General features: G+C 38.1%; 1 protein-coding gene across 1 annotated transcript in view; it reads right to left on the bottom strand.

Moving 5' to 3' along the window:
• Nucleotides 1-1,130: 1,130 nt before the first annotated feature.
• ISA1 (isoamylase 1) overlaps nt 1,131-15,987 on the bottom strand; it is an 87,348-nt gene continuing 72,491 nt past the window's right edge. The window contains exons 14-18 of the mRNA XM_089154929.1: nt 8,392-8,475; nt 2,971-3,051; nt 2,799-2,881; nt 2,579-2,696; nt 1,131-2,028 (exon numbers count right to left, since the gene is read on the bottom strand). Coding sequence (XP_089011055.1) covers nt 1,765-2,028; nt 2,579-2,696; nt 2,799-2,881; nt 2,971-3,051; nt 8,392-8,475 — 630 coding nt within the window. The 3' untranslated portion in view covers nt 1,131-1,764. The remainder of the gene's footprint in view (nt 2,029-2,578; nt 2,697-2,798; nt 2,882-2,970; nt 3,052-8,391; nt 8,476-15,987) is intronic.

The raw sequence follows: 15,987 nt of genomic DNA on the forward strand, positions 1-15,987 counted from the left end.
TTGGCATTTTTTGGTTTATAGAAAGTTGAAAAATGCCAAAAATCTTTTGGCAAAATGGGTCGTTCTTAGGAAACGAACTTGTCCAAATCTCATGTATGAGAATGCTTTTTGCAAAATAACTTTGACTTGTTTTGTCGTTCTTAAAATCTAAGAGCACGTCTCAAATTATGCACAAAGAGGGACATTCAACCAAATTTCATTCACACAAAGCTTCTAACTCCTTCCAACCTTCATAATAATAAAAATAAAATGAAAATGAAATCTCTATCGTCACCCGTGAGAAGCCTGTTAAAACAATTTATCAACCTTCTCTCTTCTCGGCACAAATTTTACCACTGGGTCAAATTTGATAAAAAAAGAAAGCTAGAAAAATGACGCCATTTTTTAAAAAGACGGTTACCAACCACGCACTAAGACTATAAATGGTGCTGGAGATAGTTATATTTGGAAGTGAGGGAAGTGTGACTTAAACTAGTTAGGTTAAACAAGGGGAAAACGAAGTTGGCAACCGGATGTTTGTTGTGTTAAAATGCTGGAACTCTTGGCAGATCCACAAGGTCACTAGGAATTGGGATCCTCTAGGCATGAGGGTAAAGAATTGTATTCCCCTCACATTTTTCAACTATATATATCAAAGAAATCCACCTCTAGTCCACCTTATCACTTCTCAAAGATAGACTCCCTCCTAAGTGATGATAGAAAGGTACAAAGGAAGCACAATTCTCTACCCACTATCTAGAGTCCATCATTGGAGAGGATTTCTTTCTAGCATCACTTGTAGGATACGGACTCTAAAGGGCATACATATCTGCTGCTACCTTTTATAAAATCGCTATGTACTTACATGACGTGACTGTCTACCTTGGCCCTATGACTGGTTCCTGAAAACATGCATACCAAGATGAGTCGTTCTGTACCTTGCTTCCTTTGGTAATACATCTTAATTTCCCATCAAGCTACTCTCTCTTCTTGATTTCATCAATTGTCCTGCACGCTCCCCGATGGCTTTACCACCATAAATATAGGGGGACCAGGGGTTGGGTGATGAGATTTTTTTATTTTATTATTTTTTACTTGTGGTGGTAAAGCTGCCGGGGTGCTCCCCTGATGGGGTGATGATCCGGATTCCTCCGTCTATGCTTAAGTAGGTTAAAATGATCGCCCGACCCCTTCCCAGACGCCCTGCCCCAGCACAGGGTGGGATAGATCCCGGCTTGTACCTGGTTAGGAGAGTTGGCAAAAGCAGATGAAGTGTCGCCTACTTTGGACAAGCAACCAAACATTTACATTTGAACTCTTTTAATGTTCTAACAAGTCCTCTTAATCTCGGTACTTACAAGTGGTTTGTGCCTAAAATGAGAGAACCCGTTGGGCAATCCCATAAAACCCCTGATCTTCTATATGCAGAAGTCCAGTTTGAATTTGTTTTACCATTTTCTTTTTACAACCTCCAATATTTTTTTTCTTACCTTTTCTAACCTTCAATACATGTTTATAGGTACCATTTGTTTCAACATAAACTTTCACCTGAAAGATATAATTTTTTTGCAGCAGCCATAGTAAGTAGTAACTAAATTCTCAATCACGTCCCAGACATTGAACATGATGCCTCTAGTTTCAACACAGACATAAATATTTTCTTATTCCTTTTCCATTGAGATTTAGTTTCAATCACATTATCCAGCTACGTCTTACAGTAGTTTCTTGCAGTGATTGCAAGGGTGTTTACTGAGACCAATCCATTGGCAGAGAAGGTGACATGAGTTAAATCCGGTCATCCGGAGAAAGCAGCAGGATTATGGATGAATAACTCAGCATTGGGTATGAGTTGGCATCAAGGAAGTGGGCATATTGTTTGATGGCTGCATCCCTTTCTGGTATGTCTTCTGAAAGGAAGTCAAATGGTGATGGCTTGCTAGTATCAACCAGGGGTTCCCATCTATAACCAGGCCTTTCTGGTAGGGAAACAATGACAGGTAAATGGCTAGTGTTGAATGCTACATAAATCTCTCCATGCACTGAATCAATCTGCGGAAAAATAGAGAAAAATTAATAAGGACTAGTTGCATTCAATATCCACAAAATGATTAGCAGCACGAGGGTGAATTAACAATGGGAAAAATATTTTTCAGAGCCAACATGCTAATTCTCCAGGCTTGCAGTATCTTTCGACAGACAATCATAACCATCAGTTAAGGCCACAGAAGGAAACTGTATTGGTTGTTTGTTTGTTTTTTTTTTCTCTCAAAAGAATGGGAAGTTCCACCATTAAAAATGTGTGGCATGATGTCACTGTTCACTGGTATCACACCAAACCTGGCAGTTTGTGGGAACAACAATGGATTTTGACCAGAGCACAGTTGAAAAAATTGGTAGCACAATCCAATCATACAAGCAAAGTTCTTGCTTGTAATTAACCATAACAATTACAACAACATTCAAGCCTTATTCCAACTTAATGAGGTTGGCTATAATGACACAGCCAATTACCATTAATGATAAACTTGTGAAAATGAAACATGGTCAAGAAGCATAAAACTAGAATTGAATCAGAAAGAAAAACAGAGTAGCAACTCACCAACGAGAAGGCCACAAATCGGCTTGTTTCAGACCAGTCTGGGATTCCAGGTATGTGTCCATGCCACTGCAGTCTCTTTGCTGTAGGGAAGTCACTTAAACCCAGGGATTCACATTCACTGCATGTCATTCCATAAGGATGAGCTTATGCAGAGTTTAGTAAATGGAAAGAAAATTCTGTTTAAGAAATAATTGTATTGATAATATGAGGGAGGAATTACCGCCTAAACTTTGTCATGAGACGGCAAAACCTGAAGAAGTCAGAGGAGGACTCTTCCTTCTTATCCCAGCGAAAATAATTAAGCTGCAGTTATAACTGATTAAGCTTAGAAACACTTTGAAAACAATCTTGTTTGTGAAAAGCAAGGGGTTTCAGAGGGAGTAGAATATCACATAGTTATCATGGCAGTATGTATTATTGTTGCCTCCCTTTGTATGACCATACTCGTCACCCATGTAAATCATTGGCACACCCTAACAGAAACGGACAGCTCCAATTAGTGAAACCTTAGTACTGATAGAAATGAATCTACCATTACGTAATGAATATTAGAATGAAGTAGTACTGGGCAGAAAGGTACCCTCAGAATGAAAGTATCCATGCCTTAAACTGTATCCATATTTAACACTGTATCTATGACTAAAAACATAGGAGTGGACAAGTATGCTCTTGAGCTATATAATTTTTGACATTCCCCCTCAAGCTGGAGCACAAACATCACATCCTTGAACTTAATTTTTAAGCAAAAATTTACAGAACAAATCACCAAGCAGTTGAGGAGAAACCAAGAATTGGAGTTGGGAGTACAATAAACTTCAATATGCTCAGTACTTGTGGAACACTAGCAATGCATAAAACAAGTTTACTGCTATAGTACATATCAATTGAAAAACCAAGCTCTTCAAGAAAAGATTCAAACTGCACCGGTACAACTGCATTATGAGCCATTGCCCTATATTCAGTACCAATACTAGACATTACCACTATTATTTGTTATTTAATCTTCCATTGACAAGGTTAATTCCAATAAACATACAGTGACACAAGGCAGATGTATCACCCTCAGCACCAGCACAATCAGCATCAGAGTAACCAACAATATTAGCATGTTGAAGAGGCATGTAAATAAGCATTTCTCTTCAAAAGCACCTTCCAGATAGCAGAGAATGCAAGATGCTGCTTCCCAGTGTACATGCTTAGGTGATACTGTCAATTTTCTCATCACACCCACTGCAAAAGATATGTGGTCTCCAATAACTGTGAATTGATAAGATTACCAGCCAATCATCAAAACTGATGCCTGTTGGCAGGTTCTTGATGCCACAGATTGCAAGCTTCTGATGATGATCCTTGAGAACATCACCAGGTTTACAGGCTAATATATCAGTCTCAATCAATAAATAAAATGTCAGGCAATGCCCCTTTTTTTCTAGGTTTTTGGACGGATTGAGATTCTCTATAACTGAGAATAAATAAAATACCAAGCACTACCCTTGTTTTTCCTAGGATTTTTTGACTGATTGAGTTCCCTATAACTGAGAATCTGTAGGTCCAAAATTGCCAATATATTAGGTCTACTTAGGGCCTATTTACCAGGGTCCTTTGACCAAAATTTGGTGGCCATCTATAACATAGATTTTCTTCTAATTGAACTCCCAAATTCTGGGTTTGTAATTTGAGAATTGAGTTTTTTGGATGCTGGTTTTTATTTCTCAATTTAATCATTATGAATTTGTGATATTTTGGTTTTTGTTCTCTGTTGGATACTTTATCTCACCAGACTTAGTTATAGCCCATCCAAAACATATTTGACTTTGAGTTCCAGTGGTTACTGTCCAGATTTGGTTCTTTATTAGTACTACTCGTGCTGGGCAGTTTGTTTATTTCCTACAGGCTACTGCATTAGTTCTTTGTTATGGTTTTTTTATTGGTAATCACAAATCAGTTTGCTGGTATCAGTTCATATTTATAATGAGTGATTCAGGAACTCTGGCGGATGGTGCTAAATATCCAAATCATATCTATTATCTATCAAGCATATTAGTAAGCAGATAGCAGAAATTAGAAAATTAAGTTTCTAGCTAAACCAGCCATAGGAATGCTAAAGAACTTGGTTGGAACAATGCTATAGTGGACAGTAAATGCATGAATCTGATGTACCAAAAAATCTGCAGTTCCTAATGGAATAGGTAACAAGTGACTTTGCCGCCTATTGCTAATCTGCTACTAAATCACCCCCCCCCAAACGTTAAGCCAACGCTTGTTGTTGAGCCAGGGGCCCTTGCCCCAGCTGCATGGATGTTTTGTATTCATTGAGCAAAGACAGGTTGTAATTGTATAGGGGTATCAGAAAACATATCTTGGGGACACCCTAAAGGCTCTCATGGTATCATTATGAATATACACCAAAAGTGTGAAAGCCTAGAAATATACATGGCCAGTTGAGATGTGATATGCTTGCATCACGATGCCTAAGGACAAACAACAGCAATTAGAAGGTTAAGATAAGTACGCCAAACCAGTCAGATACTGGGCTGAAGGATCAACTGAACCTCTTGCAAATGAGATTTAACCCCTCTAAAGCCCTGCTGGAACAGAGCCCAAACTTGAGAAAAGTTTATTCAAATATTGCAAGCAGCAGAGCAACTTGGGGGGGGGGGTTGGTTATAGCTGTCTTGTGATAAAACATTAGTAAAAACGCTTATTATCGATTAAGGGACTGATTCAGGTATGCAAAGACTCCCAGTGAGATTGTTGCAGAGACAAAGAGACATCAATCAGGGTTAGGAGTAGAGCATGGTTATCAAAGTGTCCGCCTAGGCGGCAAACCAGTTTTTGAACCGCTTAAATTGTGACCGCTTAATTAACGAGCTGATTTCTTACCGCTTTTTTGCTTAGGCACTACCGCTTTGCCGTCTTTTGCGCCATATTGCCGCCTAGATGTTAAAGCAGCCACTTTTTTTTACATTTTTTAATTTGTGCATAGTATTTTTTAATCATAATTTATTCTACAATGCCGTATATAAATTTAAATATGTGAGCCATTTTGGAATCAATGCCCAATTTGCAAATGAACTCCGAGGCTCAAAATGCCCGTCGGCAACAGAATGTGAAGCATGAGCCATATTCAACATTGATAATCAATGAATCATTAAATAAACAATGACTTGGAAATCGAAATAATGAGGCATATTCATAATTGTGATTCTTGAATGTTTTTTTATTTTTATTTTTATGAATGTGATTGTTGAATGTATGTTCAGTACTTTAGTTTATTATAAAAAGTATTTGTATTAAAAGTAGTTAAATTAAAAATATTGACTAAACCGCTTTGGTCACTTTATTGCCGCCTAAACGCCAAGACGGCGCCCCAATTGCTTTGGTCGCTTTGCTGCTATAACCATGGAGTAGAGGACAAAGAAGAAGGGAGAATAGAAGGTAGTGGGAGATAATGAAATTTCTCATGCTCCACACAAATGGGTTTTGGCTCTCACCAGCCAGGCCTCTCAGATCTCATTCATCAAACTTGGTCGGGGTGGTCTTCATGGTTATTATATCTTTATGGGCAGCTATGCTTTCCTAACAAATAAGAGAAAATTATAAATTTGCAAGATATGGAAGAAACTCAAAATAAAAACTTCTAAACAAAACCTAAATTGCTTTTCTAAAGCTGGAACTAGAAACGAAAGAGATAAGGTTGCTTGATAGACAACCACAAAGCATCAAAGAAATTATTCAGAAAAACAAACAATTAAATTCTAATTCCCCACACAGATAAAATTGAGTCTTCTAGAAAAATCATCATATGATTTGGCCTTCTAGTAAAATTCATACCAAGTTAATATAAGAAGCTCTCCACTGGTCCTTGAACATTTGGCCTTGTTTTCTTTATATTTCGATTTGATCACTTCTCATCCTCTCACTGTATATATGGTGAAAGTATCTGTCCAAAAGGTCCTGTATGGATCCTTTCCCAGGAAGGGAGAAAGAGAGATCCACAAAATGTCAAACTGTGGATCCTTCTCCATGCTTTCACAAAGAGCGAGGGTCTTAGATATATATTTTTCTACTATTTCTTTTAATCTAATTTTGAAATTGTTGGGTCCACAGGATGATAACTTCATTACACCACTTGGTGGTTGGCATGGTTTAAAATCTCTTGAAATCTAGAATCTCAACCCCACTAAAATGAGATGGGGGGTCAAAGTTTTTCGTATATAATTTTGACCAAAATTTTGATCCTTTTTTGAGATTTCTACAATTCAAGGGGCATAATTGAAGAAAAAGGGACAAAACCAAGGTCAAACTAGATTGACCAAGCATTTTTCCTCTTTACTTTTGACAAAAAAAACTTCTAGGAGGGGGCTTTTAACCATTTTGAGCATGCTTTACCTAAAATCAAGTGGATTTTTTTGGGAAAAACACTGGCAGACATGTGGATATGGGGGATTGAAACTCCCTACACCAAGATTTAAGTAACCATCAAAACTATATTTTTTGAAAAATGTATAAGCAAATTGTTCACATGAGCACCGTAGCCGACCTATGAACTTAAAATCTGGAAACTTTGGGCCAATCTACAGCTTCATGGTGTCGAAATATTTTTCCATCCCATAATTATTTATTTTAGTTCTCAATATTAGAAAAATTATACAAAAATTATAAAAAATGGGAAACAGATACAAGTTTTGGATTTGAAAATTATGGAAAAATATGAAAGGGCTTTCTACAAGTTTTTGAGGTGCAGCCTATGTCATTTCATAGTCGAATTTGTTATGGTATGCCACTATCATTTTAAAAAATTGTTTTAGTACGGTAAAAATATACTGGTAACGGCAAAAGTGTTGTATTTTGAGAATTTGACACACCTTAAGTATGTACTTTTATTAGGTTAAGTATCTTTCTTCATTCTCAATTGAAATTGCTTATCATTTATGTGAATTTACAATTCAAGCATGTTTAGATGTGTCACTGTGTTAGTATATATTCAGATTTGATCACATTCAGGCAAGCATGAGGGTGAATCTGAAAAATCACTTTGGTTTTTTTTTTCTTTCCTAAACTAACCATGGAAGTTGTTTATAAGCCTTAAAATAAGCTGTCCAAGAAGTATCAGACCCAAAATGGCCTTAAAATAAGCTGTCCAAGAAGACTCAGACCCAAAATGTGCCTGAGACCACTGAAACATAATACCAGAATCTGGTAGACCTTGTATCAGATTTCGGCAAAATTCAGTATCTTGGTCATCTTGGCAGGGTTGAGAAACCAAGACAAGATGAGATCTTGACCTAGGGTGGTAAGGGAGAAAATTCAATCCCATGCTGGTGGTGGGAGAAACCCTCTTCCTGTATATAAACAGCAACATTCATGGTTTGGACATTCAGTCAAACAGGGAATTCTATTATTCAGGTTGTCACATCTCACATCACCTTTTACAAGAACTGATGCCTCTGATATTGTACAGAAATAAACTTATTCAAGAAAACAAGAGATACTTGTCAGTCTTCATCATGACAGCAAGTTCTAATTGGTCGGTGTGATTTTGAATACAAGTTGGTTCCATCTAAAAAATAAGCTTCAGATTACTTACTGCCTGTTGGTTTTCTATTAGTCTATATTTGATTGTAGTTGTTGAGTCAAAATGTGGCTCACACTGCTCACATCCCAACTCCATCAAGGTGGGTGGGTGGGGGGGTTGGGACGGTGGGGGAGAACGAAAAGGTGTTTAGAATGAATTCATTAACAAAAAAAGAATTTTAGTAGAAAGATTCAGAAAGCAAGAAAAAAGAATAAAAAAGATAAACATGACTTACTTGGGAAACCATAAGGCAGAGGAAGAAATTCCGCATTTGCCTTTTCCTCAATCTTTTGACCGGAAGGCTCACGAATTCTCCCTCCTACACATTTAAATAAATCAAACAAGGTGGCTTTTGTCTGGTTTGATAAATTAACATATAGGATCAAAGTGAAAGCCATGGAAACTCAAACCTTAAAGTATCTAAGAAATATTTTGCACAGAAACAGCTAATTCGAAACTGTAAAGTTGGAGGTGATATGTTCAGAATTATTACCAACTATTCAACAACTACAGTTGACAGACAAATTCAAACAAAACTTCAACACAATGTATGCATAAACCCTGGTCCAAGTTTGGTTCAGAGCCTTCAGGTTCAGTTCACCCCCATTAGTAAACATCTCTTCCAAGCCATGAGCTACACTATGGATCATAAGAACTCTCTCGGATGCAATTGCAGCCAAAGGAACCTAAGGGGACTGGCTATGATCCTAAGATAAGTGGACCCGACCAATGGGCAACTGAGCCAGTCCTGCAGCTGGTCTTTTTCGGGTTCACCCCATATCAGGTCATGTGGGACAGTTGGCTATGTTATTAAAGGTCACTCAGAGCAGCAGTAGCAGAGAAGAAGAAGAAGAAGAAGAGATAAGAGAAAAGAGATGGAGAAGAAAGAGGGAAAGAATTGCCCATGCTGTAATTCTCCCCCTCAAGCCATAATTATTACTTTTAATTTTCCAGATTTAGAAGATCGTGTTATATAGGAAACAAATAACATGCAGATCTGGGTATATGCTCATGTCTGGTTACAAAGGAAACAAATAAAATCCAATATTGAATCTTAAACTAGTCTTCCTTGACACCCAAGCAAAAGGAAGAGAAAGGAAACAAATTGAACAAGGAAAGAAATAAAATAAAAGAAGAAAAGTAATCTCAGCATGTGCATTAACCTTGTTAACATGCTTGTTTGTTTACTTCCTATTTCGGATCAGCGTAGAACTTCTTATCTTTCTTCCTAGCCATGAGTATCAAAGTTTTCTTGTGACCTAAAAAATTTGTATACTTGGCTTTAATTATAGAGGTGTATGATGAGCACATTTATGTGTGAAATCTTAGGGCATAAAGCATGCATTTTATACACTTAAGAGTGGAGTTACCTTGGGTTTTATGTTGTTTTTGCAGATTTTAGGACTTTTCAAGATTTAAGCAAATATTTATTGTTTTGGGCTTGAATCATGCTATTTTACACGTCAAGAAGTCCATTCAAATTCTCAAATGCGAAAATGGGCCTGATCTGGAGCATGATGGGCTAGAGATGTGTGATTATGGGCCAACTCCGAAATATTGAAGAGATAAAGAAGGCAAATTTGATCTACGGCTGAGATTTTAAATCAAATCTACCGAGATATTATTGAGAGAGTCCAAATGGAAAAGAGTCCTTGCATACCTCAATATCTTATTTCCTATCTTGGATTTAATTAAAGAAAGAAAAAGAGGAAAAATCCCGTTTTTGAATGCCTCTGTCAAGTTTCGATCGAACCCTTCATCGAACGGTCATCCGATGTCTGATCGTGCTGATTTTTGGAGGAGAGCTTCACGACTACTTAAACCTCAAATCCAACGGTGAAATTATGCATCCGATCACTCTAAGTCGGCGTGATTAGTACGTCAAAACCCTAATTGGCTAAGTTAGATAGAAACCCTGAGTTTTATTCAAATTCAGCCGTGCTTCATATCTCATTTAAACTCTATAAAAGGAGAGCATACTCCATCAAAGGAGAACATGTTCTAGAGCTTAGTAGAAGCATTCTTTCTTCTCTCTTCAGTTTATTCAGGCTTTCTTTAGTTTTCTTTGCTTGCATTTGTGAGATTTTAATTTCTAGATTGAATGTTTAGGTTTAATTTTTTTTTTATGTAATGCATTTGAAGTTCAAATTTTCAAGTTCAAGTTCAAGTTTTTAGATTCGTTTTTCTCTGGGTGTAGCAATTTCAAATTTAGATCATTCTAGATCTAGATCTGGTTGTTAGGGTTGGTTGAGATTCGAATCGTTTGTTCAATTCGCAAGTAAGTAACCTTCTTTATTAATCTTCTCTCCTCCCTCCATTCCCACTTCTATCTACCCCTCCATATTCTTAATTTAGGATTTACTTTCAGCATTATTTATTGTTCTCCCTTCCCCTGGATCCTTGATCAGAGATGCCTACAGTCGTGCCTCTTTTTGGTTAAGGTTTCCATTTACTTTTTGCAATTTCCTTTGAGCACTGTTTATTGTTCTCCCTTCCCCTGGATCCTTGATCAGAGATGCCTATAGTCGTGCCTCTCTTTGGTTAAGGCTTCCTTTTCCTTTTATTGCTTTGTTTATTGCTTTGTTATTTACTTTCTGTTATTTACTTTTTGCACTGGTTTTTTTCTCTTTAATATCCGTTCCCCCGATCGGTGGACTGTAAGCTACGGCAAAGGGTCCACGGTCAAAGTCATTATTATTATATTCCCCTTCCCTCGATCCAGAGCTGACACTCGGATCACTTCCTTTTCCTTTTATTTTTGTTGTTCGCATTTTTTTCTTGTCTTTTATTTTTGGATTGATTGTGTTTAATTTATTTTTCGTTTCAATTTGATTACATTAAATGTATAGATTAGGATCGTTTAGTTTAGTTAATTAGTTAACAAAAATTGAATCATTCCACTCTCGCATTACTATTAAGAAGTTGAATTCTAAGTGGCATATCTCCTTGAGATCGACCCGTTAGCTACACGATACCGTGCACTTGCTGTTACTTTTAAATTTCACAGACAGTGTACATTTGGAGTCTTGTTGAAATGATAAAATTGCTCATGGTTTGAGTCTGGAAATATCCTCTATGTGAAAGCGCTGGGTAAGGCTATGTATACATGACCCCCAGCAAGTGGAAGCCTTGTCCACTGGGTATGACTTTCTTTTAAGCATGAAGCTGTGTATCCAAAAGTCATACCCCATGATTTATTAATGACATTAATTTTTCTTATGTAGAAGACTTAAAGAATGTGAGGTGAGAGCCCTTGAGGAGAAAGGTGGGAGAACCTCTTTATTCTATTTGTCTATCCGTCTCTTTCTTCTCTTATTCCATCTGAGATTCTCTTTCTTTCTGTAGGTAAGTTAGTCATCTCTTAATTTCTAAGGTTTTTTATTTTTTTCTTCCAGGATTTTTGGTTTGTCACCTCCATATTGTGTGGACTTCCCTATGAGCATTCAGTTCTATCCTTTTTAATTAATAGTGAAGTTTAATGATGTATGTGCATTGTAACAAGTCCAGATACTCTCCGAAATTGGCAACTTCTAGTTTCCCACTTCCTAATTTAGTTAGGAAGGTTTCTCTAGTCATTCAACTTCGACTTTGATGAGATTACCAATTTTACATGCTGTTTCCTGACTTTCTAATTCATGCTTTTGTTAGAAGTAATATATTAAAGGTATCTTTCACATGTTATTAGAAGTCATGTTAAGATGTAATTTCAAATTTTGTTCTTATTACCTTTTAACCTCTCTAGGCAGGTTTGGTGTAATGCACAATTGGCTCAAACAATTTACCTCTCAATCCTCTCCTCTCTGCTGTGAACCAGACCGACCTAAGAGAAAACCAAGGGCTGAAAGAAGGGTTGCTGCCCACCCTAAGGACTAGCTCAGCAGCATAGAGTATCTTATCAACAAGGGCATTTTGGTCATACAGCCTAGTCCAGTCCAAGTTGGTCTTGTTAGATGCAGAATTTTATTAGGAATCCAGTCCTATTTTTACATTATTATCTATCTCAGTCATCGTTAAGTTTTGAAAAAGTCCTAGTCTAGTTAGGAGTCCTATTTAGAGAAGGATTCCTTTAGTTATAATCCAAGTTCTACTGGGAGACTAGCTGTACTCTTGTTTTGTAATTTGAATCATCCTAGGTTGAGATATGTGAGAGTCCTTAGTAGAATGGGAGTCATGAATCAACTAGAAGTCCTAGTTTGATTTACTATCTAATTTTCAGTCCTAGTCTAAATCCTTCAATGTCAGGCTATCGATATAGCCCCACACTTGTAAAACAAAACAGCTTTAATTATTAATAAAATTTGATTGACGGAACAGGTATGGAGTGGGTCATGGGTTTCCAATGAGGAGACCGGCGGATTGCTTTGAGCATTCTATTTTCTAAAGTTCTTTAATCAACCTCCATCAACAAGTAGTCACCCCCACGGGCCCCAACCCTCCCCCCTTCTCTTTCTCCGATCATGGCCTTCTCTTTTCACCCTCCCCAAGCTTGCGGCTTCCATATTCCTTTCCCCTAACTCTAATTCTTCTCTTCCTCAACCCTACCCTTCCATCACACATTTTTTCTTTTAATTTTTTATTTCTTGAATTTTCGGACTTTTTTAGAGACCCAAAATTCAAGGTCAAATCCATGTGATCTTAGATCCTAGTTTGACCCCATTCTCATTGTTTGATTTCAAGAAATAATTATTTTATCCAATTTTCGTACTTCCCAAAACCATAAAAACAAGAACCTTCATATCTTCTAATTTTAGCAACCAAACCCCTCCAAACTTGAGAGATCATATCCCTGTATTATTACTATATTCCCTCCAAGTTTCAACCCATTCTAATGCCTATAGACCCCAATTCCCCAAACCAAGGAGTTTATCCCATATCTCCAATGGATGGGCTATGTATCCTTGAGATCCTAAATATCATTTTAGAGCGAAGCATTAACCTAACCCTTCCCCCTAAGAAGGCATCCCTTCATAACTCATATCACAAAAGATCACCATATCCCCTAAACCCTAAACAGCCCCGTCTCCCTAAAGCAGGATTTAAGGAACACTAATTTAAGGTGGAAGTTAATTTAGTTGATCCTAAAGACTGGCCCTTAATTTGGGGGTTACATAAACTGATCCCTTGTTGACCCATTAGCCTTTTCAAACTTGGTATGGAGCAGTCAATATGAGAGTTTATTTATGTCACTTGTGCTTCCTCCACCTCACTTGAAACCCTACAAAGGAAAAGAGTTCCCTAGCTGGATAATATAAGATACATTTCAAAAAGGAAACCTTTAATGGAAGTTTAACTACTCATAAGATGTTCAATTGAAGCAGTTTGATGATTGGAAGGAAAGTTTTGAATCATTTCTGCACCCCTATTGCATTGCTGCCATGACTATGCTTCCTTGCTTCGATTCTCCTTCACCAGACATCTCGAAGAAACTCTAGCTTGGCACTATTAAGGAGGGATACTTTGTAAGGTTGGGGTGCTTTTCAGTCTTGAGGTCAGGCTTCTTGACAAAACTCTCTGGTCCTCATTGACACTACTGCCCACCATACACCATTGTCCGACTCGGTGCTCTCCTGCCTTAAGCCAGGTGCAGGAGATACGGCTCCTCCTCCAATCTTCTCCGTCATACGCTGTAACCAAGATCTTGGACGTCTCATTCAAGTGAGTCTCTTGGTCTAGGTACTATTCATCATAATTGTCCTCTAAACCTGCTTTCAGTGGAGGGCAAAGAAGATCTTTCTCAGGGCATTGGGGTTTCGCACCAAGGACAGACATTCCCCTTCTTTGAGGGCACTCTCTAGAAAAGTGGCCCTTTTCATGACAGTAGAAGCATTCTTTGACTTGCTGCTGTTGTTTGGGGCCCCTACTCCTATATTCTACTCTAGAGGGTTTGCACACGTAAAGGAAATGTGGAGATGGCAATAGGTGAGGATGCCTCTATTGTAGTCAGAATTTTAGGTGTTGTATCTTCTCTAGCTCAACAAGATTTCAACTTTTAGGGGCTTATCAAATAGACCCCTAAGTTCACGTATATCACTCAATCCAAGTGTCATAGGCCAAGTTTGAAAGGGTCATAGTCCTAACTTGTTTTCTTTATTCCCTATCCTAGATGCTAAGGAGTCAAATTGCTGGATGTAATCTACCATAGACAAATTTCCTTGCTTTGGGGTGTGGAACTGCTCTTTTATTTCTAATGTTTGGGTGGATATCACTCTGTCGACTCCCTTCTCATCTGGTTCCAAGTAGTGAGTTCATTACCTTCATAATGCAGTTCCCGTTTAGTTGGGTTCCACCAATCTCGGGCAGCACCTACTAACTTGGTTTGGGCCAACATCATCTTCCTATCTTCTGATGAGTCATACCAATCAAAATACTCATCTAGGGTAGCTCTCCAGTTGTAGAACACCTGGGGTCTAGGGACCCATAGAATTCATTGAGTTCGAACTTGACTTTGTGAAGATCTCCACCTCTTCTTTGTTCCTGTCCTCCATTAAATTAGGATCCGATATGCTCTTCTAGAGTGACTGGGGGTTTGATTGGGTCTTCTTTGGGGAGGTCTTTCATCACCTTTATATTTACCATACATGGGGTTGTCATACCTAGAGTCCCGAGTGTGATGATTCTGCTCTCTGTCTTCTTTGTAACCACCACCTACTGAAGCATTTTCTCTGTGCCTGTGATTTTCACTACTTTCTCCCATAAGAAGAATAACTATTTGAGAATCTAACTGTGAGGGAGGAGTGAGCAGCTCTCTCTACAATTTTGCTCTAGTAAGCCATCCTAGTTGACAAACCTTGTACCATTGCAAGACATCTAGTAGGGATTTTTGTATAACCTCTAAAGCTCTAGCTTTCCTGAATTCACCCATAGCTTTGATACCACTTGATGTAGCTGTAAAGGATGAGGGCCAAAAACAAAGATCAATTAATGAATCAATAGGCAAAACTAGGGTTTCTCAAAACCCTACAGCTAAGGTTTTAGGAGCTGTTTAGGGGTTATAGGGTCTGAGAAGAGGATAATTAGGGTTTGGTTATGGTTTAGATGCTTCGGGTTGAAGAAAACCTAAATCTAAGACTTGAAGTTGTGGTCTCATATTCATGTTTCAGAAGTCTAGGGTTTAGGGAAACTATGATTTCAATTTTCTAGGGTTTTTAGGGGGTGGTTAGGCCTAGGGTGGTGATATAGTACTAAGGAAGGGAAGGAACGATGATTCCAAAAGGGGATCGAGAGATCTAGAATTTAGGGTTTGGGGCAAAGGAGAGGGTGCCACACACTTGGGCGGCGGCCGGGGGGGGGGCAATGGTGCAATGGGGTTGGAGGTGTGCCGAGGTGGAAGGGGTGGGGATGAGTACTCACTGCTTTTAGGGGTTGCAAATGAAGAATTTCAGATGAAAAACACAAAAGCCTAGCAGCAGATGCAGGACCATCCTACACTGGAGAATGCTAGAAATCCAGACCAGACCTTCAATCCTCTACTATAACTCCTTTTCAATAATTTTATTAATCAAAACTGTTTTGGTCATATGCATTTATAGCCTTTACTAGGCAACCTCTACTAGTATTCAACTTTGAAATAGAAACAAAGAAGGACTTCTATTTTGAATAGGACTCCTACTCCAATTAGGAATCCTACTTATCTCAACCTAAACTGGCTCAAAAACAAAACACCAGTAGGACTAGATTCCTAACACAATTGAATTTAGCTGAACCTAACTGTGCTTGGCTAGGATTGCCCAAAATTACAAACTTGCCCTTTATGTTGGGACAAATTTTCCCCTACTTCTGGCAGGGTTGCAGGGTGCTAGGCAGCAACTCTAGGCCTTGTTTGGTTCTTTCT

The sequence above is a fragment of the Hakea prostrata genome, chromosome 5 (genome assembly GCF_041222555.1).
Source record: "Hakea prostrata isolate BN-2017 chromosome 5, UWA_Hpros_2, whole genome shotgun sequence".
Taxonomy (NCBI): Eukaryota; Viridiplantae; Streptophyta; class Magnoliopsida; order Proteales; family Proteaceae; genus Hakea; species Hakea prostrata.